This window comes from Bos javanicus, chromosome 21 (assembly GCF_032452875.1).
Source record: "Bos javanicus breed banteng chromosome 21, ARS-OSU_banteng_1.0, whole genome shotgun sequence".
Classification (NCBI taxonomy): domain Eukaryota; kingdom Metazoa; phylum Chordata; class Mammalia; order Artiodactyla; family Bovidae; genus Bos; species Bos javanicus.
Window position 1 is genome coordinate 26,693,736 of NC_083888.1, and position 27,977 is coordinate 26,721,712.

The 27,977-nt window shown below is 44.6% G+C and overlaps 1 protein-coding gene across 1 annotated transcript in view; it reads right to left on the reverse strand.

Annotated features, from left to right (window-relative positions):
* Positions 1-1,176: 1,176 nt before the first annotated feature.
* Positions 1,177-27,977, reverse strand: part of TMC3 (transmembrane channel like 3) — a 55,545-nt gene continuing 28,744 nt past the window's right edge. The window contains exons 12-22 of the mRNA XM_061394602.1: positions 27,810-27,888; positions 25,578-25,823; positions 24,116-24,244; positions 23,787-23,854; positions 19,531-19,659; positions 17,943-18,053; positions 15,700-15,825; positions 14,980-15,058; positions 12,854-12,896; positions 10,321-10,570; positions 1,177-3,939 (exon numbers count right to left, since the gene is read on the reverse strand). Coding sequence (XP_061250586.1) covers positions 3,120-3,939; positions 10,321-10,570; positions 12,854-12,896; positions 14,980-15,058; positions 15,700-15,825; positions 17,943-18,053; positions 19,531-19,659; positions 23,787-23,854; positions 24,116-24,244; positions 25,578-25,823; positions 27,810-27,888 — 2,080 coding nt within the window. The 3' untranslated portion in view covers positions 1,177-3,119. The remainder of the gene's footprint in view (positions 3,940-10,320; positions 10,571-12,853; positions 12,897-14,979; positions 15,059-15,699; positions 15,826-17,942; positions 18,054-19,530; positions 19,660-23,786; positions 23,855-24,115; positions 24,245-25,577; positions 25,824-27,809; positions 27,889-27,977) is intronic.

A 27,977-nucleotide genomic window follows, 5' to 3' on the forward strand; every position in this document is an offset into this window, starting at 1 on the left:
TCTCTGTACTATTCTGCATCTTTTAAATTGCTGTAAATTAAAGTCATACCTGATACTAAGTGCTGGAGTGCATGTGAGCTGTGTTGCTCACTGAAAGCTGATGAACACATCTGCAACCCTGGATAAATATTGGCTAAACGCGTGTTTTCTTAGGAATGCTGCAAGGCCTGCCGGATGGAATGCTCCCCTACCTGCACAGAGACACAGGTACTGCTGCCTGGGGCAGAGCTAGGCTTTTTCAATGTCCCAGGGAACTCTAGGCTACAGCCCCAAGACCAAGCATGTGAACTAGAATACCTGCATGGACGAATTCCTGCAGGCACCTGTATCACAAAGGGATGTTCCCATGGCAGGGTAAGCTTTTCATCTGGAACACGCCACAACCTCCTGGGTCTGTCATGGTCGGGAGGGCATTTTGTTGTTGTTGTTGAGTCATTCAGTAGTGTCTGCCTCTTTGCAACCCCATGGACTGCTGCACATCAGGCTTCCATGTCCTTCACCATCTCCCGGAGCTTGCTCAAACTCATGTTCATTGAGTTGGTGATGCCATCCAACCATCTTATCCTCTGTCCTCCCCTTCTCTTCCTGCCCTCAGTCTTTTCCACCATCAGGGTCTTTTCCAACGAGTCAGCTTTTCGCATCAGGTAGCCAAAGTATTGGAGGGCGTGATACGAAGTAATTAAGCACTGTCAAGAAATGTGAAAATACTGCACATTTTTTTCATGGTTTTTTGGGAGGAGTGTTAACCTGGGTCTACTTTTTATTTTTTAAAGTTTTATTTAATTATTTTTGGTTGTGCTCAGTCTTCACTGCTGCACAAGCTTTTCTCTAGTTGTGGCACTCTCTAGTTGCAGTACTCAGGCTTCTCATTGCAGTGGCTTCTCTTCCTGCTGTGGTTCCTGCATTGGCAGGTGGGTCCTTTACCACTGAGTCACCAGGGAAGACCTCTGTCTACTTTTAAAATGGCATTATTTATATTAGATTTTTCTCTGAGGTTAGAATTAGCTGTAGATCTTGGAAGATAATCTTGTTACCATGTAATTTATGATTCATTCATTACTCCAGTCCAGTCATTTATTCATCCATCCATTTACACTTAACAGATGTTTCATGAAATACCTAGGATAGGCAGCCTTCTGAGATGCCCCCAGGATTCCTGCCCCTGTTGTACATTTCCTAAAAATTTATTGAGTATGTTGGCACCTGTGAATCCGATAAGATTTCACACTCATGATGAGGTTCTATTATATGGTAAAGGTGAATTTATTTAGATATAATTAAGGTCTCTGACTAATGAACTTTGAGTGAATCAAAAGGACATTATCCTGAACGGGCCTGACCTAATCAGGTGAGTCCTTTAAAAGATAGTCCATGTCTTGCCAAGAGAGAGATTCAAACGTGGGAAGGCCTTCTCTTGCCGGCCTTGAAGATACAAACAGCCACACTATGGAGAGGATCATGTGGTAAGGCAGGCCGCCTCTGGGAGCAGAACACCTCAGTCCTACAACCCCAGGGAAGTGAATGCTGCCAACGGCCACACAACATTGGAAGGTGACCCCCTAGCCCCAGATGAGATGCAGGCTCTTGGATGATACCTTGCTTGAGACCCTAGCTGAGCATCCAGGTAAACCATGGAAACTGAGATGATAAATGAGTGCTGTTTTAAGTTACTAAGTTTGTTATGTAATGAGAAGGGGAAAACAAGTACAAAATCTGTTATATATCAGTTACTAGGGCTGCAGAAACGAATAAACACCATCCCTCTCCCAGAGGAACTCAACAGTCTGATGGAGGAGACAGAAAACTTAAAAGATAAATTTAAAGTGAAAGAGTTATCATGGAAATAGGAGAGGAGTGCAAATGAGTATAGCTCTGTTCTTTCCTTGGGGCTCATTGGCTGGGTGCCATCAACCTGGAATTTTCTGTGTCTGTGCATTCCTCCCCCACCTACTACATGGAGAAAGCCGTTGGCAGTTAAGAGAAAACAAGGTCAACAAACAGAAGTAGAGTTGAGAAGACAAAATCCAGAAGGTGTTTGATAGCCAGGTCCACCTGAGCCTGAAGCTAGCTTGATTCTCATCCCTCCCAGTTAAAGGAACCAATAAACCTTGGGGAGATTTTGTTACCTCCAACCCAAGTGTCCTGACTAATTCATACAGATATATGTGTGTGCTTAGTTGCTCAGTTATGTCTGACTTTTTGTGACCCCATGGACTGTAGCCCACCAGGCTCCTTTGTCCATGGGATTTTTCGGGCAAGAATACTGGAGAGGGTTGCCATTTCCTCCTCCAGGGGATCTTGCCAGACCCAGGGATCCAACCTGTGTCTCCTTGTCTCCAGCATTGCAGGCCAATTCTTTACCCGCTAAGCCATGGGGGAAGCCCTAATACAGATACATATTTGGGTAAACAGTATGGTACGTTCTTCAGTTCAGTTCAGTTCAGTCGCTCAGTCACGTCCGACTCTTTGCGACCCCATGGACTGCAGCACGCCAGGCCTCCCTGTCCATCACCAACTCCCGCAGTTGACTCAAACTCATGTCCATTGAGTCAGTGATGCCATCCAACCATCTCATCCTCTGTCGTCCCCTTCTCCTCCCGCCTTCAATCTTTCCCAGCATCAGGGTCTTTTCAAATGAGTCAGCTCTTCACATCAGGTAGCCAAAGTATTAGAGTTTCAGCCTCAACATCTTACATTCTTAATAAATTTTACCCTGGTCACTATCAAACTGATTATTAATATGAAGTAATTAAGCACTGTGAAATCTTTAAGGGCAGCCAACTCATTTTGGGGTGCTTACCAGGAAGAACTGAGTTATGTGTGCTGCAAGAGAACATTATAACACAAACAGGTCACTCCTAGGATTCAGGACAAGAGTAGACATGTCAGGTGAGGGTTTTGCAATTAGACGAGCTGCCTGGCTTGCTTATGATTTGGAGTCACACTGAATGGGTCTCTGGGCCACAACCAGCAGATGACGTGCCTGGATATGCCCCACTGATCACATCCGCTGGGTGTGTTTGTCTGTCTTCCCAGAAGGGGAGGGACCATGCATTGTCAACCACACCACACTCCACCAGTAGGAGTGATTTCTAGGAACAGGATGCCAGAAGAAAGCCCTAGACGTTTGAACAAACCAGGTCATTCAGACCTGCAGTCAACTCCTGCCTCGATATGGCCTTCCTCCGGCCAAACTGGCCCGCAGACCTCGGGAACTTGGGCTGGCTGTGGGTGACCTGGAAGTACTGGTTGATGCCACTGTTCTGCTGGTCCCTGCTGGATGCTGCTGACATGAAGTCAGATTCTGTGACAGATGGCTCAAACTTGGCCTTAACCCTGGGCTTCAGAGGGTGCTGGGGGTATTGGAAATTCTGGGAGCGTGCTTTTTTGTGCATGTACATAGGCCTGTCAAGTTGACCCTCAAAGCCATCATTCCAAGATGTGTAATGTGTTGGTCTCTGGAGCTCAGGAGTCAGGGCCTGACTTTCTGAACTTTCGCCAACATAAAAATGATGCACCCCATGGAGGTCGGTCAAGGAGCGAGGGTGGAAGGCCCGTCTGCTCACCTGTCTCCTTGGAACCTCCTCCTCTTCTTCACTGAGCTGTGGAGAAGCCAGGGGTGCACACGGTCTCATGTTCCTGGGGTACATATCCACAGTGTCCCCAGAGGTGTCTATCTTGAAATGTCTTTCTGGCCAGAAAGTTGAATGTTTCTTTTGCTGAGAGTCACGTTCATTAATGAGATAGTATCTGAGGGCGTGGGACCGAGGACTGTGTGGCACCAAAGCTGAGACCCCTAACCCATGGTTGATTGGCTGAAGATCTTTTCGGAAAAGAGGTTCTGAGTGAACGTCTTCAATGTGCTTTGTAAACATCCCAGGTGTGCAGGATCTGCTCCTATGAAGGTCACTTGTGCTCATACGTGGGCCACATGGATACCTGAAAGACAGAGGCTGTTAGACACCTGTGGCTTTGGTGTTCTCAGAGCCCCAAGCCATACAAGCGTTGCAGGACAGGTGGCCGCTGCCTCTACATTTTCATCAAAACCTGCTCTGAAGTATCAATGAGTGTCCAGTGATTAAGACTCCACGTTTCCACTGCAGGGGGTGCGGGTTCCCTCACTGGTTGAAGAGCAAAGATCCCACATGCCATGAGGCCAAAACACCAAAAGGTAAAACAGAAGCAATATTGTAACAAATCAAACCTGACACATCAGGGCCCCCCCTCCCCCACAGGGGAGAGGAGGAGAGCGCCCAACTCCTGCAAGACATTCAGGAAACTCGTCTGCACAGGGAGCTGACCACACCGCACACAGGCTGGTTCAGGGGACTTACTATCCTATCCTAAACTTCCCAGTCGTAACCTCAAGGATAGCATTTGGAAATCGTAGTGTCTTTGTCCTCCAATATGAAGACAAACCAGGGTCAGGTCCCTTTGAATGCAGCAGCTCAGTAACAGAAGCTACAAGATAGACTGATGTGAGGCAATAAGCAATAAGAGCAGGCTTCAAGAAAAGGAACCAAGGACCACACTATTAACGAGTGCACAAAAGTCTTAGAACCCCTATTCCAAATGCCACCTTGAATAACATTATAATAAAAAAAAACATCTAGGAAAAAATTTTTTAAAAATGTGTAGGACCCTGTATTAGTAATAGCCTGTGTAGTGTTAGTTACTCAGCAGTGTCTGACTCTTGCGATCCCATGGACTGTGCTCCACTGTCCAGAGGATTCTCCAGGCAAGAATACTGGAGCTGGTTGAAATGCCCTCTGCCAAGGGATCTTACCAACCCAGGGATCGAACCTGTGTCTCTTGCGTCTCTTATGTCTCCTGCATTGGCAGGTAGGTCTTTATCAATTTTGCCACCTGGGGAGCCCCAATAGTCTGCAGGGCACCATAAAAGAAAAGCACACACTGGATGCCTTAAACAGCAGAAATTTATTTTTTCACAGCTCTAGCGGCTAGAAGTCCAAAATCAAGGTGTTCTTAGGGTTAGTTTGGTCAGACTTCTTTTACTGGTTTGTTGACAGTCCTCTTCTAACACTGTAGTTCTTGTTTAGTTGCTAAGTCGTATCCTACTCTTTTGCAACCCCATGGACCGGACTGAGCCTGCCAGGCTCCTCTGTCTCCATCCTCACAGAAGGAGAGAGAGTTCTGGGTGTCTCTTCCACTTCTTATAAGGATGCTTCCTATTGGATTAAGCCACCCCCTCCCCCCACTCCCGGTTTGGCCCCATTTAACCTCTAACCTCCTTATAGACCCTGTCTCCAAATACAGGTGGTTAGGGCTTCAGTATATAAATTTTGAGGGGATACAGTTTTGTCTGTAACATTCTGGCTTTTGGCCCCCCAAATTCATGTCCTTCTCATGTGAAGAATACACTCACCCCATTCAACATCTCCAGAATTCTTTAGGCCTAGGGGCTTCCCCAGTGACTCAGAGGTAAAGAATCCACCTGCAATGCAGGAGACACAGGAGATGCAGGTTGGATCCTTGGGTTGGGAAGCTTCCCTGGAGGAGGAAATGGAAACCCACTAGAGTTTTCCTGCCTGGGAAATCCCAGGGACAGAGGAGCCTGGTGCACTACAGTCCATGGGATCACAAAGAGTCAGACATGACTGAGTGACTAAACCACGACTAAACCAGTGTGTCTAGGAATTGTGGAGTGCATTCTGTGAACATTGCCCCTGATCATCTCTGCCATGTAGCTGTCCAGATTCTTGGACAGCTCCTCCCCATAATGTATGGACAAAGATTGTCACCTTCAGTTACGCTACCACAAGTCAAGGAACTACCAGAAGCCAGGACAGGCTTGGAACAGATCCTTCTCTAGAGCTTTCAGTGGGAACAGGGCCCTGCAAACAACTTAGGCTCAGACTTCCAGTCTACATAACCAAGAGACAATACATTTCTGTTACACTAAAAAAAAAAAAAAGAATGTCACCTGCCATTTCTTTAAACCAAAAATGTAAAGCCATCAGGCACAGCAGCTACCCAAAACAGGGCAGCCTGAGGGAATTTCAGAATGGAGAAAAATAAGATACTGGCCCTAGGTAGCTGAGATTCAAATCAAATGAATGATTTCAATGAGCCCAGACTCTTGCATCTTTCCATAGAATAGGGAGCTCAGCTCGGTGCTCTGTGATGACCTAGAAAAGTGGGATGAGGGTATGGAGGGAGGCTCAAGAGGGAGGGGATATATGAGTACATATGGCTGACTCATGTTGTGCAGCAGAAATAAACACAATATTGAAAAGCAATTATACTCCAATAAAAATTTTTTTTTAAGGCACTAAAATCATTAAGTTGAGTTGTCTGTATTTTGCTACTAGCAGTTATCCTTTGATGTTCCACCGCATGGTTGCTGCTGCTGCTGCTGCTAAGTCGCTTCAGTCGTGTCCGACTCTGTGTGACCCCACAGATGGCAGCCCACCAGGCTTCCCTGTCCCTGGAATTCTCCAGGCAAGAACCCTGGAGTGGGCCACTGCATGGTTATTTTCCAGCAAAACTTCCTATGTATTCTGACTTCTCCCTTACCTCTTTGGAACAGTCCCTCACAACTATCTGAGATGCATGTCCTAGGCCATAGTCCTCACTGTGTGTGTGTGTGTGTGTGTGTGTGTGTGTGTGTTAGTCACTCAGTCATGTCTGACTCTGCGACCCCATGGACTGTAGCCCGCTAGGGCTTGCCACTTGCCACTTGCCCACTCCAGTATTCTTGCCTGGGATTCTCCAGGCAAGAATACTGGAGTCGGTTGCCATTCCCTTCTCCAGGGGATTTTCCTGACCCAGGGCCTCCTGCATTGCAAGTGGATTCTTTACCATCTGAGCTACCAGGGAAGCCCAGTCCTCAGTAAGTCTGCTGAATAAAACATAATTCTCAAACTTTAGGTTGTGTGTTTGTTTGTTTTTTTTCAACTGACATCTCTCGAGGACTATTGGAATCCCTCCTCCTTGCCAGAACCCAATATATACACAAAGACAATTCCTGTTAACTTACTGTCTTTAAAACAAGACAATCCCCCCTGCCAAATAACCGTCCTATATTTTATCTATATTGTTTTCACTGTGTTACATTCTGATCAAATATAATTCTCCATATAAGTTATGGCCAGTGTGTCCTTTTCGATACCCAGTCTCCATGAAAAGACCGCAGGGTTCTGCTTTCTTATGTGTAGGTACAATTGAAATAATTGACCCACATAATGCAGAAATGGTCTTGCCAATAACTTAGCCAGCCTAGAACTAAAATATAAAAGATCTTGCCCATAATATAGTCAGTCTGGAGTGAAAACAAACAAAAAAAGATAAAAACTTTAAACAACAAAGACCTACTGTATAGTACAGGCAACAATAGTCAGTATCTTGTGATAACCTATCATGAAAAAGAATCTGCAAAAGAATGAGGTGAAAAGAAAGTGAAAGTCACTTGTCTGACTCTTTGTGACCCCACAGACTGTAGCTCACCAGACTCCTCTGTCCATGGGATTTTCTAGACAAGAATACTGGACTGGTTAACCATTCTCTTCTCCAGGGCATCTTCCTGACCCAAGTATTGAACCCGAGTCTCCCGAATTGCAGGCAGATTCTCTACCCTCTGAGTCACCAGGGAAGTTATATGTATATATCTATGTTTATATAACTAATCACTTACTAATGTGACTTTGTAAATCAACTATACTTATTATAATAATAATAAAGAGACAATGTTCTAATTCCAAAGAGACTCAAAGGCCTTGGTGGTTCAGCATCGCATTTCTTTCCAGCCTCATCTCCTGCCTCCCTCCCAGGCTCTCTGTGTGTTTGTGTTCAGTTGCTTACTCGTGTCTGACTCTTTGTGACCCCATAGACTCCTCTCTCAGGTGCACTCTGTCCATGGGATTCTCCAGGCAAGAATACTGGAGTGGGTTGCCATTTCTGTCTCCAGGGGATCTTCCCCACCCAGGGATCGAACCCACGTCTCCTGCATTGCTGGTGGATTCTTTACTCCTGAGCCACCAGGGAAGCCCTTCCAAGGCTCCCTTTTCTATGGTCATTTTCCAAACATGCTTCACTTCCTTATAACATCATACCTTTGTTCATGCTTATTCTCTGCTATGGTACATTCTTTAATTTTTTTGTTTTTTATTTTTAATTTTTTGTTTTTTCTTTATAACATTCTCTCTATATCCCCAAACCAAAAATATAATAAATGGAGATGGGTTAAATAAATCATAGTGTGTCTGTATAGCGGAATAGTAATGGACCTTTTCAATTACTAGTATAGTAATATACACCTCATCTTTATTGAGGTATAATTGACATATAAAAATTATATATGTTTCAAGTACACAACTTGATTTAATATATGTATATATTGTGAAATAATTACCACACTCAAGCTAATGAACACATTCATCACCTCACACACTAACCACTTTTTTTACACAAATACCATTGTCTTCTTTTTTTTTTTAATCTACTGCAGTGTCTCCTTTTTTTTTTTTTTAACTTTAGCTCTTACATATACATGTATCCATTCTCCCCCAAACTCCTCTCTCATCCAGGTTTCCATATAACATTTAGCAGATTTCCCTGTGCTATACAGTAGTAGGTCCTTGTTGGTTATCCATTTTAAATATAGCAGTGTGTATAGGCCCTTGTTGGTTATCCATTTTAAATATAGCAGTGTGTGCATGTCCATCCCAAAGGTCCTAACTATCCCTTCCCCTCATTCTTTCCCCTCAACCCCCTGGCAACCATAAGTTTGCTCTCTAAGTCTATGAGTCTCTTTCTGGTTTGTAAGTCCATTTGTATCATTTCTAGATTCCACATATAGAGTATGTCATACGGTATTTCTCCCTCTCTAACTTACTTCGCTCAGTATGTCAATCTCTTGGTCCATCCACGTTGCTGGAAATAGCATTATTTCATTCTTTTCAATGCCATTGTCTCCTTTTAATGGAGGGATTTAATTGACTAAGAACTGCAAACTTTTTTTTTTTAAACTGGTATAGGTCTTAGGCAATACTGTCTATAACCAAGAATGCTCAGGATCATAGTTTCTTTCTTAATAAATAAAAAGAATTGTACATTGTCACCAGGTGTGGTTTATCCCAGAAATACAAGAATTGTTCTTTTTAAGTCAATTTAAAAAGTGGCTTTTCATCAATACTATTTTATGGGATTTTCCTTGTGGTCCAGTGGTTAAGACTCTGGTTCCTGATGCAGGGGGCATGGGTTTGATCCCTGTTCAGGGAAATAGATCCCACATGCTGCAACTAAGACCTGGTGCACCCGAATAAATAAATAAAAGTTTAAAAAAAAAAACACAGTTTATTACTCAATACTATGGTACATTCTTGGCTTTTCTCCATTAGTGAGCTCTTACTTAGTCTTTAAGGCCGAAGTCCGTTTCTATTAAATATTTATGCATTCTCCATGTAGACTTACCCCGTCCTCTGAAAGTATATGTTTATCACAGAAGTATAGCATTTATCACATTATATAAAAATTACTGGTATCACTCTCCCACTATACTGTCAACTCCTTGAGGCAGAGACTGTGTCTGATCATCTCTGCAGCTACAGTAATCACAGAGACTAGAGTTGATTCTCAATAAAAGCTTGTTGAATTAGACACTAGAGAATTCTTTACAATAAATTTGTTTTGGGAATTCATGAGTTAGAGTGTTGCTGCCATTGATAAGCAAACAATTGACACACTAATTAAAATTAATCCCTCTGGGATTTCCCCGGTGGTCCAGTGGTTAAGATTTCACCTCCCAATGCAGGGGGTGCAGGTTCGATCCCTGGTTGGGGAACTAAGATCCCACATACCTCCTGGCCAAAGAACCAAAACATGAAACAGAAGCAATATTGTAACAAATTCAATAAAAGACTTTAAATATGGTTCATATTTTTAAAAGTCTTAGAAAAATATTGATTTAAAGGATAAAATAAAATTAATCCCAGTCTTCATTAAAGTCCCCAATGGAAAAAAAAATTTTTTAAGGCATTTTCTTTTCATAGGCTATAGAAATAAATACCCTAGGCTGGCGGGAAGGTTTGCTTATAGGTTACATGGCAGAAGGCTGAGAAGGAAGAATTCATCCTGCTTGATAAACTTTGTCCTCTCATTTCTTCTCAATAGCAGCTGTCACAGGAAGAAGTGGCCTTGTGACATGCAGCAGAAATGGAATGTAATGGCTCTCACTTCCTTGGAAACTGTTAGGGCCTTTGAAGCGTTAATGGCTTTTTATGCTGCTTTTTATGGCCCTGGGCCATCACTGGAGGGTATCACCAAGGAGGCAGATTTTCTGCCGAGTTGCAGATGACTCACCTGGTAGAATAGTGCCTAGACCTGGAGAAGCCAGGAAGAGGGGAGCTGGGGCTGCCGGGCCCTGGCTGGGGGCTCGGGGTCGTGGGCTGGGCAACGGTCTCCACCCTACTACTCCTGCTGCTCGATGAGTCAAAATTGACCACAGTGCCGTTGTTCTGGGGTGTCACCGAGTAAGCCGAGGACAACTGGCTGCCGAGATCACTGTCCTTGGGAAATCTCTTGGTGGTTTCATCCTGGGTTTGGATGCGGGCTGCAGGAAGAGGGAGGGCAAGGGGAAGACACACTCAGGTTGGTGTCACTGTCAGTATCCTGACTTCCTGCAGGTGGATCTAGAGTTGTGTGCACTTGCAGATACTCCTAGCCAGATGGGTGACACTTTATCATTCAAATCATTTCTTCACTGAGAGTTGGAGTTGGAAGGAAGTGTTGTTTACTTGCTCAGTCATGTCTGACTCTTTGCGACCCCGTGGACTGTAGCCTGCCAGGCTCCTCTGTTCATGGGATTTCCCAGGCAAGAATACAGGAGTGTGTTGCCATTTCCTTCTCCAGGGGATCTTCCCAACCCAAGGACTGAACCATGTCTCCTGCATTGGCAGGCGGATTCTTTACCACTGAGCCACCTAGGAAGCCAGAAAGGAGTGTCGGAGGAATCAAACGAACTCCAAGCCTTTTTAGCTGCACCATCTAATGGCCCCATTAGCTCTGGGGCTCTGGTCGTTTATCTATGTAATGGATATAGTGGAGCTTGGATGATAATTACGATGTTTTAGAAACAATTCAGAGAACATTGTGAAAAACAAATGTGGTCTTGGGCTGGAAAATGAACATTAGAGGATGATATTGCTATCCCGAGAAAATTTATAGAAATCCTAATTTTTGAAGGCAACTGGAACTAAGCTGAATTATGCTCCATTGGCAAATAATACTTGACAATGACAGTGGAATTTGGCCACCTGATGCTAAGAGCCAACTCATTAGAAAAGATCTTGATGTTGGGAAAGATTGAGGGCAAGAGGAGAAGGAGGTGGCAGAGGATTAGATGGTTACATAGCATCACCGACTCAATGGATATGAATCTAAGCAAGCTCCAGACAATGGTCAAGAATAGGGGAGCCTGGTGGGCTGCAGTCCAGGGGGTTGCAGAGTGGAACACGACTTAGTGACTGAACAACAATGAAACAGTGGAATTTTGTAACATAAGCTACAGTCTCTTCCCACAGCAGTTTTTATGTGTAGGCTTGCTCTCTGAGAAAGTGGTTGGAGCAAACACAACCCTGAGGCCTCAAGGCTCTTAGGCATTTTCCTGGAAGGAAACACATCCCTCCCAATTAGTTCTGGATTAAAGCAGATGAAACGGGACTTCCCTGGTGGTCCAGTGGCTAAGACTCTGAGTTCTCAGTGCAGGGGGCCCAGGTTCCATCCCTGGTCAGGGAACTAAGAGATTGCATCCCACAACTAAAAATCCCATGTGCCAAAACTAAGACCTGGGGCAGCCAAATAAAGAAACAAATAAATATCAAAAAACCATCGAATTTAAAAAAAAAAAAGGAAAAGCAGACATAAGAACCAGCCAACAGAGCCTTTAGGGTCATTTTCTCATTCATTTTCTGCAGGACAACATGAGCCACGCAATTTTGCCATTGTCTGGTGATCCTTCTGGCTCATACCATGACTTGTCAGTGGCTCCAAGTGGCAGATGTGTTTCCTTTGAGTTGTACCTGTCCACTTTCCCCTCCCTTCAGCCCACAATCCTCCTTATATTTTCATTCTTTCTACAGGGATGTTCTTTCCTTCTCCCTGGATAAGCCTAGATGGGAGCAAGTGTGTCCAAGAACTGCTGGGCAAGACAGGAAGAGGTGAGCCCATTGGGCTTGGATTCCTTACTGGGAAATCTGTTTTCATGGCTGGACCTGCCCACCTGACATTGTTCTGCAGGTGGAAGACACAGATGCCCCCACAGGGTCATGGGGGACATGACCCAAGGGGCAGAGACAGGGGAGGGCATCTTGCAAGGAAGAAATGAGCCACTGAGAGGAAGTACACAGATGTGAACAAGGCCAAGTCATTCTTATGGGCTTCCTCCAGAATTTTGTGCTGCTTTTTCTTGCCTATTTCAATATTTCCTTCTGATTTCGGACATGTTTTGGGATTATTCACAGGCTTAGGTCTGGTGTAAAAATTATAGATACAGACCAACATTTATATCCTAAGATTATTTTTTAAAGAAGGCTTTAGGTTACAGTTTTTGTTTCATTTTTTATTTTATTTATTTTTGATCACACCTTGAGGTATGTGGGATTAGTTCCCCAACCAGGGATCGAACCTACACTGCCTGCATTGGGAGCACAGAATCTTAACCACTGGACCACCAGGTATTTGCTTATCCCTAGATTTTTATTGGGTCTAATTAATTGTGAAAACTGAACTAGAGTAGGAAGTTTTATTGTTGTTGTTGTTAGTGTTGAACCTTAAACTGCTGTTTTTTAAAAAATGCCCACCAACTGAGACATCAGGAACTCTTGTTTGTACTTACCTTCTACCATTTGGGCAACTTTTTTCCTATCTTCAGATCTTGCCTAAAATATAAATGATAATCATACATTTGTTCTGGATTTAGCAGGAAGGAGTAACAAATACTATTCTTATGGGGACTGGGGAAGGCGCTTGTAGCTGGGCCATCATTGCTCATAGTTGGGCCATGGCCAAGCTACTACCATCACCTGAGGACAGCATCTGCTGACCCTAAGCCTGTGACTTGAATGAATACATGCTGATACCTGAAAGCTGAACTTTAATCCCTGGCAAGTTTCGCTTTTAGGGGCAGCTGTTTGATAGATTTTGTTGAGATTCTGCTAAGAATGGTTTGCCTGAGACACAAAAGAGAAATATGCATCCACCACATGGCAGACGTGTTTTCATAAAAATGCACTTTGCAGCTCCGGCTGCATCTCTCTCTCTCTCTCTTTCCTTTCTTTCTTTCTCTCTTTCTTTTTTTTTTTTTTAGTGGCCAAGCCATGCAGCCTGTAGGATCTTAGTTCCCACATCAGGGATTGAACCCGTGCCCCCTGCAATGGAAACCCAGTCTTAACCATGTGACTGCCAGGGAAGTCCCCAGATACATTTTTTTATTTGACTTGTTATGAAACAAGTTAGTGTTTCTTCCCATTAATTGATATTTATGAGAGTTTAAAAAAAAGAAAGGTGGGAGTTTTTCACATGGGGTTCTGGGGCTGGGGTGAAGCAAGTGAGATCTCCAGGGGCCAAATTTAAGGAGGAGCTCACACTTGGGGCTGTGAGAGCACAGGGTCGATGTGACCCTCTGAGTCTGTGCCTCTAAACTGGGCACCCTGGTGCCTCGCTTGTCTCCTCCTAGTCCCAGGCCTAGGGGAATACCTGGGATGCGTGCAGAGGAGGAGAAATTGTGGAAAGACTGGTGAGTATTGGTCATTCTCTGACTGTTCTGAGATCTGTGGTTTGAGCCCCAGACACGAGAGAAGGTACAGTAAGTCCCCTCCACACAAAACTTCAAGTTACATACTTTCAAAGATGTGAACATGCATCCCATCAACATCTGGCCTGAGTGACAGCTCAGCTCACCCTCCGTCTCCTATTGTTGACGACCCTTCAGCTCCACCATCTCCCACCTCCACTCCCTCCTCCAGTCAATAACTCTTCTTGCCTGTTCACTCGATGAGAGCCCCTGTGTGCCAGCTGTTGTACTGTGCTACTGTACTTTTCAGGGTACTGTACTGTAGGATTAAAAATGTTTTATTTATTTTGTATGTCTGTTTGTTATGTACTTTTTATGTGAAAAGCATGATAAACCTATGACAGAACAGTGCTGCTGCTGCTAAGGCGCTTCAGTCGTGTCCGACTCTGTGCAACCCTATAGACGGCAGCCCACCAGGCTCCCCCATCCCTGGGATTCGATTCTCCAGGCAAGAACGCTGGAGTGGGTTGCCATTTCCTTCTCCAATGCAGGAAAGTGGAAAGTGAAAAGGAAGTCTCTTAGTCGTGTCTGACTCTTCGTGACCCCACCCCATGGAGGAGCCCACCAGGCTCCTCCGTCCATAGCATTTTCCAGGCAAGAGTGCTGGAGTGGGGTGCCATTGCCTTCTCCAATGACGGAACAGTGATACATAGCCAATTATGCTAGCTGAGTACCTATGCTAACTTTTTTGGACTTACAAACAAATTGGACTTACAAATACACTCTCTGAACAGAACTTGTTCATTATGTAGGGGACTTACTGTAATGACAACCAGAAATTAAAAGATAGGGAAAAGGTAGGTCTTTGAGTCTAAACAGTGTCTTTGGATTCAGATTCCAACTTGACATGGGACTGGGGAGGAATCCTTTCTCCCCTCCCAGTCAGCAGAGCCAGAAGAGCCTAGTCCATTGTAAGCTCCATGTGGTCACAGGAGAGGATGCTGATGCTCAGCCCCTTTGCTGAGGGCTTCAGCAAAGCGTCTGGGACAGGAGGCTTATTCTGACAATAGAGGGCCTGGGTATTCTTGTAACGATATAGCCCTGGGAGGTCCTGACCAGGGGAGGGAGGGCCAAGAGTCCAAGCATGACCTCATTTGTATTTCCTGGCCAGGGACATCAGTCAGATGGCTAACACACATTCAGAACAGTAAAGGTTACACAATACTTGCATTTTGGATCTGCATTCTGAGCTGGTGGTTGCTGAGTTTTAAGGATCTTGCAATGCTCTGCAGGTAATAGATGAGCATGCTAGGGTGGAAGAGCACAGGGTGGTGAGTGTACTTCATCTCCTTTCTCAGCTTTTCTGGCCGTGTTCCCCGCCAGATGTGGGCGACCAGCCAACCCCCACTCCCACCCCAGCCCACCCTCTGAGGACAAAAGGTATCAGCGAGTTCTCAGACTGGTGAGCACCAGGAAGGGGCGGCATTCCTTTTCTCTCTCCTGATTTTCAAAGCCACCTCCGTGGACCTGAAATTCTTCACAGGTGACAACAGTAAGGAAGGAGTGAAGATGGGTGAGGCATTTACAGTGCAGCATGCCAGGAATCTTGGATCCACTATTTGATGTTCTTTTCCCTTTAAGTCAAAACAGACACTACTGAGCTGCACTATAAAATTCCATGTTGAGAGTAAACCTCTGGAAAGTAAAATAATGATAATGACACTAAACCCCATGATAATGGCCACAGCAATAGCTCAAATCCTGGTGATGAATCCATCATGCTCTGCCTCCCTGGTCCCCATGGGATTCAGTGTTCCAGCTCAGATCATCAGGCTCCATAAGTGACTTTTGAATGAACTCACTGAATTTATACTCTTACTGGGAAGCAGTGATTTTCTTGTTGGCCAAACACATAGAAGTCCCCCCAGAACTGGCAGGAAAGTACTCACAAAAGTAGCAGTACGGCTGGCAGGATGACCACAGGGCTACTGATATACCCAATCACAGAGCCAAACCACGTGGGAAAGTCCTTCTCAATGGTTTCTGACACGATGTCATAAATTTTCTCTTGTCCACTGTGAGAAAGAAAACCATAATTCCAGATTATATTGCTTTTGGCAGAAGGATCCTGTGAGCCATTAAAAAAAAGGAGGCGGGGGAACTAGTTGGCTAGAGTCCAATCCCCAAGTCAGTTTCACAGCTTAAGTAAGTATCTGATGAATGTGGATGATATGTAAGGTTCCTAAGATGATACCGTCTGAAGTATTCATTTGATTAACATGTAGACTTGAAGATGAGGTCAATAATTACATGGGGGTATGAATCAAGATTGCCCGGAGAAATATCAATAACCTCAGATATGCAGATGACATCACCCTTATGGCAGAAAGTGAAGAGGAACTCAAAAGCCTCTTGAAGAAAGTGAACGTGGAGAGTGAAAAAGTTGGCTTAGAGCTCAACATTCAGAAAACGAAGATCATGGCATCTGGTCCCATCACTTCATGGGAAATAGATGGGGAAACAGTGTCAGACTTTATCTTTTTGGGCTCCAAAATCACTGCAGATGGTGATTGCAGCCATGAAATTAAAAGACGCTTACTCCTTGGAAGAAAAGTTATGACCAACCTATATAGCATATTCATAAGCAGAGATATTACTTTGCCAACAAAGGTCCGTCTAGTCAAGGCTATGGTTTTTCCAGTGGTCATGCATGGATGTGAGAGTTGGACTGTGAAGAAAGATGAGCACCGAAGAATTGGTGCTTTTGAACTGTGGTGTTGGAGAAGACTCTTGAGAGTCCCTTGGACTGCAAGGAGATCCAACCAGTCCATTCTGAAGGAGATCAACCCTGGGTGTTCTTGGGAAAGAATGATGCTAAAGCTGAAACTCCAGGACTTTGGCCACCTCATGCGAAGAGTTGACTCATTGGAAAAGACTCTGATGCTGGGAGGGATTGGGGGCAGGAGGAGAAGGGGACGACAGAGGATGAGATGGCTGGATGGCATCACCGACTCGATGGACGTGAGTTTGAGTGAACTCCAGGAGATGGTGATGGACAGGAGGCCTGGCGTGCTGCAATTCATGGGGTCGCAAAGAGTCAGACACGACTGAGCGACTGAACTGAACTGAACTGGTGTGTGTATAAGGTTTACAAAGACAGACTCTAAATGTTACATAAATGTATCAAAACTGACTTAAATGGGATTTCCTCAGTGGTCCAGTGGTTGACTCCATGCTTCCAATGCAGGGGGCGTGGGTTTGATCCCTGGTGGGGGAACTAAAATCCCATAAGCTGCACAGCCAAAAAATAAAATTAAAAAAAATCAAAAAACCCTAACTGAAAGCAAATCCTAGATGGAGATACCTCTAGGGACTTCTGTCTTGATGCAGCTAGATAAGTGTAGAATCAAAAGTGACACTAGGGACTTCCCTGGCCCCCCAGTGGTTAAGACTCCATGCTTCCAATGCAGAGAGTGTGGGTTTGATCCCTGGTCAGGGAGCTAGGATCCTACGTGCCTCATGGCCAAAAAAACCAAAGCATAAAAAACAGAAGTAATGTTGTAACAAATTCAATAAAGACTTCAAAAATGGTCCACATCAAAAATATCTTTTTTTTTAAAAAGTGACATGGACAATCTTTTAGTAAAATCTTTCTGAGTTCTAGAAGGGTAAGACTGACCAGGTAGAATTTCTCTCCAGCACTGGAGCAATGCCTTTCTCCATTTTGATTTTAAGTGGGCTGTATCTTTTAAAGATGAGCACAAAGATGATCATATTTGAGGGCAGCTGGCTTAGCAAGTGAAGAACACAGGTCATGGATTTAAAAGACATGAATTTGCAGTTTCTCTCTGCTGTTGACCTGCTTTGTGAGCCAGGAGAATTCAGTTCAATACAGGAGTCCTTTCCCTTCTGCTGTCAGTAGCTCCAGGCAGAGCCGAATAAACTAAAATAACTTACCTGTGCGTGCATGCTCAGTCATGTTCAACTCTTCTGAGACCCCAGGGACTGTAGCCCTCCAGGCTCCTCTGTCCATGGGATGCTCATCTATAAATGGCAAGAATACTGTAGTAGGATGCCATTTCCTATGCCAGAGAGTCTTCCCTACCCAGGGATCTGACCTAAGTCTCTTACTTATCTTGCATTGGCAGGCAGGTTCTTTACCACTAGCGCCACCTGGGAAGCCCTGACTTACCTGAATGGTCCACAATTTAAAGATGGTTTGTACCGGACAATAGCAAAAATGGTTGGCAGCATGCATAAGAAGAGCATAAACAGGAGCATTGCCAAGTAGAAATTGTTGGATCTGCAAAGAAAACAAGTGCCAGGTGTTGAGTTCGTTCCCTGGCCAGCTGCCACTGATGCGTATGTATCACCCCACCTCTCCTGCCCCCCAAAACATCAACACAGAAACTGTAGCCCTAACTCTCTGGAAACAGAAAAATATCCTCCTCCCATTACTGCTAAGGAAAGGGTCTGTCACAGGGTCACAGGCAATTTAGCAAACTAGAAATGGATACTCCAAGGAAATTAGTGATCACCCAGCCCAACCTGCTCATCTACTAAACACTTTCTGAGCACCTGTCCACCTCAAACCAAGAGAGGGGTGACCACATGGCCAGTAAACCTAATTCATGGAAAAAATCTTAGAACCTTTGTCCCACCCACCTGAGTCCTTAAGTAGTGATTCCCTCTCTAGTCCCCAGCCTTGAGCTTGTCCCCTATGTCTGAGGATGGTGTGACTCCTTCATTGTGGTTCTTAACTCTCTCGCTTGGATGTGTCTTTCAGCCTTTCATCTGCTCTGCTCCTAGCTTCTCAGGGTGAAAAATAGTTCCGCCTGATTAAGCCCTGGGCCCTGGATCCTAAGTTATTATCTGAAAGCTCGGCCACTCAGGCTTCCCCTGAGGACAGTGCAGGTCTCTTTGGTGATCTGTCCACCTACAGATTCTCAGACAGCACGCTCTCTCTAATGAAGTAGACTGACTAGAAGAATAAAGAAAATATCGGGCCACTTAGAATGTAGTAAGTAGGTGAGTATTAATCTGTGAAGCCTTTCTCTATTTATGCATACACATTCTTTACACATGCATGCTAAGTCGCTTCAATTGTGTCCGACTCTGTGAAACCCTATGGACCATAGCCCACCAGGCTCCTCTGTCTATGGGATTTCCCAGGCAAGAATACTGGAGTGGGTTACAGCGCCCTACTCCAGGAAATCTTCCCAACCCAGGGATCAAACCTGTGTCTCTTATGTTTCCTTCATTGGCTGGCAGGTTCTTTACCACTAGTGCCATGCAGGAAGCCCACACATTTTATATAAAATGTATATACACATATAAATATGTATAAATATATATATATAGGAGCTGAGAAAGTTCAGACGGTAAAGAATCTGTCTTCAATGCAGAAGACCTGGGTTCAATCTGAGTTGGGAAGATGCCCTGGAGAAGGGAATGGCAACCCACTCCAGTATTCTTGCCTGGAGAATTCCACGGACAGAGGAGCCTGGCGGGCTATAGTCCATGAGGAGTCGGCCATGACTGAGTGAGTGACTCTGATGATGATTAAACTTCAGGAAAAAGTTGTAAAGGAAGTGTCATGAGCTTAAAGAAGAGTCGTGATTCCTTCCAAGTTCGGGGTGGAGGGGAGCAGTGGGCACTGGCAACGGCTTCAGGGAGGAAATGCAAATGGAGGGTGAACAGGATTTTGACAGGCAGAGAGCTGGGGAGACCCCCCTGGATAAGGCAAGTGTGGTTGATGTGAGTTCTCTCCACTCACTGACCTGGAGGCCCGGAAGACTTGCTGGTGCGGTGCATTGCAGGTCAGCACGGCCCAGCTGCGCAGGTACATGAGCCCAATGAGTTTGAGGACGTTGAAGGCAGGGAGACATGGGGAGAAGAAGGCTCCCATCCTGAAACCACAAGGGGAGGCCAGTTAGCTTCTGTTCTCCACATTCAAGATGTGTACTCTGTGCTTAAATAACTGAGGAAGCCCCTGGAAATCTGAGATCCAAAACCTCCACCTTCTGGGAATAAGACTAGTCACTTCTGTGGATGAGCTGAGAGCCTATTTTAAAATAGCCTTTTAAGAAAAAACCAGAAAGGACTTCTCTGGTGGTCCAGTGGTTAAGACTGCAAGCTCCCAATGTAGAGGGCACAGGTTCCATCCCTGGTTGGGGAACTAAGATCCCACATGATGCACTGCTGCTGCTGCTGCTAAGTCGCTTCAGTAGTGTCCGACTCTGTGCAACCCCATAGATGGCAGCCCACCAGGCTCCCCCGTCCCTGGGATTCTCCAGGCAAGAACACTGGATTGGGTTGCCATTTCCTTCTCCAATGCATGAAAGTGAAAAGTGAAAGTGAAGTCGCTCAGTTGTGTCCGACTCGTAGCAACCCCATGGACTGCAGCCCACCAGGCTCCTCCGTCCATGGGATTTTCCAGGCAAGAATACTGGATTGGGGTGCCATTCACATGCTGCACAGCATGGCCTAAAAAAAATTCTCTTGACACAGGAATGCTAAGTGTCTTTTTACAGTTAGCAAGGGAAAGACCCTCTTCTGGTCAAGATACAAACAGTGGATAACTATGATTCTGAGTAGGCTCTAGATTTTGCCTATCTTTGGTGAGGGCTAGGGCTTCCCTGGTGTCTCCTGCCTGCAAAGCAGGAGATGCAGGATATGTGGGTTCAATCCCTGGGTCAGGAAGATCCCCTGGAGGAGGGCATGGCCACCCACTCCAGTATCCTTGCCTGGAGAATCCCATGGACAGAGGAGCCTGGTTGGGCTACATGGAGTCGCAAAGAGTTGGACACAACTGAAGCGACTAAGCATCTAAGCATGCATGGTGAGGGCTACATTAATCAGTTATTGACTTTCAGTTTCCATCAACATATGTGCAGCACAGCTACTTTTGTTGCATCTTGGGCTGTGCATCCTCACACATTTTGGCCCATTTAACCTTCTGCAATCATAGAGGGGGAGTAGGGACTTCTCTGGTGGTCCAGTGGTTAAGAATCTGCCTTCCACTGTAGGGGACATGAGTTCAATCCCTGGTTGGGAAACTAAGATCCCACATGCTAAGCGACAACTAAGCCCTCATGCTGCAATTAGAGAGAAGACCACACATAGCAATGAAGACCCAACACAGTCAAAAATAAAAATAAACAAGCATATTAATATAAAAATAAAATATAAGGAGGGGTTAGTATCCAAAGTTGGGTCTGGGAAAATTAGGTAATTTGCTCAAAGGCTAATAATAAGAGGGTGACCTATATCAACCAAATTGAGTGCTTTTGGGAATGACAGGCCTGGAATAAAATACCAGGGAAACAGAGATACAATTACCCTGCAAATAAGTGCCAAATAGGGAATGAAACCCAGAACTTCTGACTTAAGGCTAATCTGCTTGTACTAGATGCTCATTCAATACAATACTTGTCAAATTTGGATTTAGCAGCAGGAAGATAAATATAGATACAAGGATACGTTTGATAAGTAAAACTCTAAGAAAAAACTTTTGGTTTCTCACATCAGGCAAAAAGATCACTGTCTATGTGATGTGAGGCAACACACTTGGCTTCTCTTTTCTTTAGTTTCCTCATATTAAAATGAAGAAGAAAATACTAATTACCTCATACGGTCTCTATAAGGATTTAACCAATTATTATAGGTAAAAAAAAAGTGCCCAGTATCTTGCAAATGTTAAATAAATGTTATGTATTATTTTAATACTATATTTATGAAAATATTTTTCAAAATAAGTGGACTATAAGAACACAGAATTAATTTTTTTTCTTGCAATGATATCTTTTTAAAAAAATATTTATTTGGCTGCACCGGGTCTTAGTAGTGACACTCGGGATCTAGTTCTCTGACCAGGGATTGAGTCCAGGCCCCCTGCATTGGGAGCTTGGAGTCATAGCCGCCAGACCATCGGGGAAGTCCCAAGAACACAGAATTTGAATAAAGGAGTATTACTTGATTCTCTATTTCTCCTGCATTTTACTGTATGATGAGAAGAGATTGTGTCTTGTGAATGTGTGGGACATTCAGGCACTTCTTCCTTTTCTTTGTTTGCTTGTATTTTAACAGAGAGCACTTTAGGGGGTCCAGGAGGGAAAGCCAGAGGTGAAGGAATGATTAGGGAGCTCTCCACCATGCCCCCAGGGACACACCCGTCCATGCGGATCAGATGATCCCTTCCAGCCTTTAGCATCTTTATGAACATGGTTGCCATGGCTGGGAGTTGCCCTGGGTGAGCAGCTTTCCCCTAGGATGGGTCTGTCTATCCAGCGGATGGATGGTCGTGCACCTGGGCTTAGTGAAAAGATGAAACGAGAGGACTTCCCTGGTAGCACAGTGGGTAAGAATCCACCTGTCAGTGCAGAGGACACAAGTTCAGTCCGGGAAGGTTCTGTGTCCCTGTTTGGTCCGGGAAGATCCCACAAGCTTTGAACCAACTAAGCCCATGCACTGCAACTGAATCTGTGCTATAAAACCCATGCTCCACAACAAGAGAAGCCACCACAGTGAGAAGCCCATGTACCTCAATAAAGAGTAGCCCCACTCACTGCAACTACAGAAAGGCTGCGAAAGCAGCCAAGACCCAGGACAGCCAATAAATAAATAAATGAATAAGTATTCTCAAAAAATATGAAAGGAGAGTGGGGTGCTGAGGGCAAGCTCTCCTCTGTGATACAGCTACTGGAGGAAGTCCTCCTGAGGGGTCAGCAGCCACTCCTCCTAGCCTCCCCCCGCCACCAGCCCCACCTTCCTCAAAAGTTTATTCTACTGGTTCTTGGTTCTTGTGCAGTTTTGTTTGCTTATTTGTTTTGTAGGGACTGATAGTGGTCGAACTGGACATGGAACAACAAACTGGTTCCAAATAGGAAAAGGAGTGCGTCAAGGCTGTATATTGTCACCCTGCTTATTTAACTTCTATGCAGAGTACATCATGAGAAACGCTGGGCTGGAAGAAGCACAAGCTGGAATCAAGATTGCCGGGAGAAATATCAATCACCTCAGATATGCAGATGACACCACCCTTATGGCAGAAGGTGAAGAGGAACTAAAAAGCCTCTTGAAAGTGAAAGAGGAGAGTGAAAAAGTTGGCTTAAAGCTCAACATTCAGAAAACGAAGATCATAGCATCCGGTCCCATCACTTCATGGGAAATAGATAGGGAAACAGTGGAAACAGTGTCAGACTTTATTTTTTGGGGCTCCAAAATCACTGCAGATGGTGACTGCAACCATGAAATTAAAAGATGCTTACTCCTTGGAAGGAAAGTTATAATCAACCTAGATAGCATATTGAAAAGCAGAGACATTACTTTGACAACAAAGTTCCGTCTAGTCAAGGCTATTGTTCTTCCAGTGGTCATGTATGCATGTGAGAGTTGGACTGTGAAGAAAGATGAGCACCGAAGAATTGGTGCTTTTGAACTGTGGTGTTGGAGAAGACTCTTGAGAGTCCCTTGGACTGCAAGGAGATCCAACCAGTCCATTCTGAAGGAGATCAACCCTGGGTGTTCTTTGGAAAGAATGATGCCAAAGCTGAAACTCCAGTACTTTGGCCACCTCATGTGAAGGGTTGACTCATTGGAAAAGACTCTGATGCTGGGAGGACTTGGGGGCAGGAGGAAAAGGGGACGACAGAGGATGAGATGGCTGGATGGCATCACTGACTCGATGGATGTGAGTTTGAGTGAACTCCGGGAGTTGGTGATGGACAGGAAGGCCTGGCATGCTGCAATTCATGGGGTCACAAAGAATCAGACAGGACTGAGCGACTGAACTGAATTGAACTGATAGTGGTCTAAAAATGGACTATTTCCTTCATCATTCCTTTCCACAAAATGCTTCAAAAACCACTACTGAAATGACTATTCATATGACATCCTTCAGTTATAAACTGTTTATGTCCTTTCCTAATTCTTATGACTGTGTTTACTATGGTCACACCCCATTCAGTCCAAGTAAATTAAAATCTCAGCCCACATTTAGATGTGAGCACAGGCAGGAAGAAGCTTTGATACATACCAAATCATTCCTTGGTTGTAGACTAAATGTAACACGTTCTCTGCAATTTTGAATTCCCCGTATTCAGGCTACAAGGGAAAATGAACTTCTGCATTAAAAAACATTCCAAAGTTCTTTGTGTAAACCAGTTTATTATAATAACATTCATAAAATTCTTTGCTCCCACCATCTGTGTGGCCATCCCAGAAAATAGTGAATGGGGAAAAAAAAAGAAATGGAAACTTAGTTTTGTACATCCTTTCTCTCGTCCCTTACATGTTTTCTCTCAGACATGTCAGTTTCCCAGCCTGGCCATCAGGAAAGGGTGGATCCAGCAGCATCTTACTTACAAACTTGCTCTCCAGGTCCCAGCACCAGTAGTCACTTAAGTACCTAACGAAAAGTCCTCGGAAGAAGTCTATGAGCAGAATGCTGGCCACGGTGAAGAGCATGTCAATGATGGACAGCTTCAGCATCTCCTGAAACACAAGGCATCCTTGCATGTCACCATGCCCAGCCCTCCCCATGGCCACTTTCTCATCAGGATCCTCCCGTCTCTGTTCATTTCCGTGACATGAACCACTGAGCCAGGGTGACTTCATTTTTGGCACACAATGGGTGCTCAATAAATATTTGTTCATCTGGGGACTTCCCTGGTGTTCAGTGGTATAGACTTCACCTTCCAATTCAGGGAGGCCAGGTTAGATCCTTGGTTGGGGAGCTAAAATCCCACATGCCTCGGGGCCAAAAAACCAAAATGTAGATCAGAACTAATATTGTAAAACATAAAACAAATTCAATAAAGACTAAAAAATTGTGCATGTGTGTGTTCAGTCATGTCTGACTCTTTATGACTCCATGAACTGTAGCCTGCCAGGCTCCTCTGTCCATGAATTTTCCAGGCAGGAATACTGGAGTGGGTTGCCATCTCCTTCTCCAGGGGATTTTCTCAACCCAGGGATGGAACCTGTGTTTCCCTGCCTTGACAGGCTGATTGTTTACCACTGGGCCACCTGGGAAGCCCCAAAGTGGGAAGACTAAAAAATGGTCCACATCAAAAAAATGTTTAAAAAAAAATTGTTCATTTGAATTTTTATATTTGAGGCCAGCATTACACCAAACCAGGAAAAAAAAAATCTATGATTCGGAGCCATTTAATAGGAGACTACTTGAGGCATGATTATGGGATAATACCTAGGGAGTGAGATTCTCTACACAAGACAATAGAGCAAATGTGAGGCAGATGGGCTCAGAGCACAGAGTTTGGAGCAGATGCCTACATTTGGGGTATCACTCTGCTTTTACATGTGTGCATGCTCAGTCGTGTTCGACTCTTTGTGACCCCATGGACTATAGCCCACCAGCTTCCTCTGTCCATGGGATTTTCCAGGCAAGAATACTGGAGTGAGTCGCCATTTCCTCCTACAGGGTATCTTCCTGATCCAGGGATCAAACCCACGTCTCCTGTGTCTCCTGCATTGCAGGAGGATTCTTTACCGCTAAGCCATCAAGGAAGCCCCTTAACTATCTGTCATGTGGGTAAGTTACTTAACCTCTGTGCTTCAATTTCCTTATCTCTGGTTCTAAGGATGATAACAATAAAATTCTAGACTAAGCACTTACAACAGGGCCAAGCACATGGTTAATACTGCAAGAGTCTTTACACTGGTTATTATTATTTGTTTTGAGACCTGGGCAATCTTAAACCCCCAATGAACTTATTTTTCTTTTCTATAAAAGAGGCATAATGGCAGTCAGAGAGTTGCTAGATGAAATCGACTCAAAAGGGTTTTGTAAAGGACAGCAACCTACCTGTCCAACATAGGTCTCCCAGCATTGGTCTTGTGGACTCCGGGTGGAGACCGTCGTCTTGTTGGCTCCTGAGAGAGGTGAGATGTAAGTTGGAATGTTGGCCTCTTCCGAGGCCCACGTGCTGTTTCTCCTGAGCCCTATTCCAGGCCCAAGTGTGGACCATCTCTCTTCTCTGGGGGCTGCCCTGGTGGCAAAGAAGACGGTAGAATCTATCCAGTGACTTGTGCTATTTTGGGGAGCAGCTTCCTGCAGACAGAGGGAAGGAAGAAAAGAATTTGCTCAGTTACAGTTAGTTCCCAACATGTGAACGAGTTCAGTTCTGAGATTGTGTTCATAAGTCCAACAAAGTCAGCCTAGGTACCCAACAAACACAATCTGCTGTATAGTACTGTACGGTCATAGGTTTACAATACTTTTCACACAAATAATACATTAAAAACAGACCCCAAAAATAAACAAAACATTTTTATTCTTACAGTACAAGACCTTAAAAAGTACAGTAGTACAGTTACAATTTAGCTAGCACACAATAGCATGTTCACATCTTTGGAAGTATGCAACTTGAAGGTTCATATGTAGGGGACTTACTGTATTTGTAAGTAACAATCTATCATGAACACCAAGGGTATCATTGCAATGCTTGGGAATAATCTCTTTCTGTATCTCTGTTTCTGTCTCCATCTCTCTGTCTTTCTCACTCTCCCACTCTCTCTAGCTTGGTTGATAACCACTTGACTAGAAAGGGTCCAGGAATGGACATTGTAATTGAATAGTATTTATTGGTCACTAGTAAGTGTCAGAGGCTGTCCTAGGTTATAGTCTGTTCTATTTCTCATTCTCATGAGAGGGTCAGGTAAGAATGATTATTCCATGTGATAGATAGGATATGTGATAGATGAGGTGAGTGCTTCGTACTAGGAATGGGTGTGATAGATGAGATGAGCTCAGCTAGATGAAGTAAGATGCTAGTAGGTGGCAGGTAGGGACCCAGTCTTTGCAACACCAAAGCCCTGATGCAGAACCATTACTCCCCATGGCCTCTGCTGTCTTACAAGCCACAGGATTTGATGTTAGTCAGATATGGCTTATATAAACAACCCTAAGAAACCTCCTCTTCCCTGCCTTTCCTCCCCCTGCCCTTTGGGATATTCTCACAGGTGGATCAGGTTTAACATGAACTCCAAACCTACCCTAGGCTGGGAGTGGATCCCCTGGTGGGTATTGGGAGTGGGGCTGCTCTGAACTGTTCTCCATAAGATGTTTATATTCTCCTGATTTTCTGAGTGAGTCACATAGCCTGCAATCCTCCCGGGATCACTTACCAGAGCTGTTGATAGCCTTTCCTGGTGGAATTCCGGGAAAGACAGTCGGGAAACCCAGATTCTCATTCTGGCACTTATCAGTGACTAGCCATCAATTCTGGCCTCACTTTCTCTATCTTGGAAATGGGACTAATTTTCCCATCCTTATGTTGAGAAGACCACAACTGAATTGAATTTCCAAAATGAAGAATGGACTGCAAGTACAAGCAGTAATGCTGACAATACTGATGATGGCCCTGTATGTGTGTGTGTATATGTGTGATTGTGTGCGTGTGTGTGTGTGTATATATATATATATGTATGCTTATGTGTATATGTGTGCATGTGTATATGTATGTCTCTCTGCGTACTTGTGTGTATATGTGTACATGTGTTTGTGTGTATGTATGCATATGTATGTATATTTGTATACATGCTTCATGCTAAGTCACTTCAGTTATGTACAACTCTTTTGCAACCCCATGGACTGTAGCCGACCAGGATCCTCTGTCCATGGAATTCTCCAGGCAAGAATACTGGAGCGCGTTGCCATTTCCTCCTCCAGGGGATCTTTACAACCCAGGGATTCACCGGCACCTCTTCCATCTCTTACATTGGCAGGCAGGTTCTTTACCACTAGCGCCACCTAGGAAGCCCAATGTGTGTGTGTGTGTGTGTATGCATATATATATATGCACGTGTGTGCACACGTGCACATGTGCGCGCACACATGTGTATGTGTATATGTGTGCACGTGTGTATATGTGTGCACACACATGTGTGTATGAGTAAGTGTTTGCATGTGTTTGTGCATGTGCATATATGTGTGTAAATGTTTGTGTGTGTGTATGTGTATTTGTGAGCATGTGTCTGTGTGTGGTATGGGGGAGGCAGTGGGCAGCTGGGCAAGTTCCCAGGGCAGAGCACTCACCTCAATGCTCATGCTGTTAACTTTGTCCAGGAGGGCGATGATCAGACTGTAGAGGTTCCCCAGATAGAGTACAAGGACCCTGAAAGCCACAAATCCACCTTGAATGAGCACACCACCACACAAAATCCATGCTTCTGTCTGATCCATGCTTCTGCCATGATTCTGGAG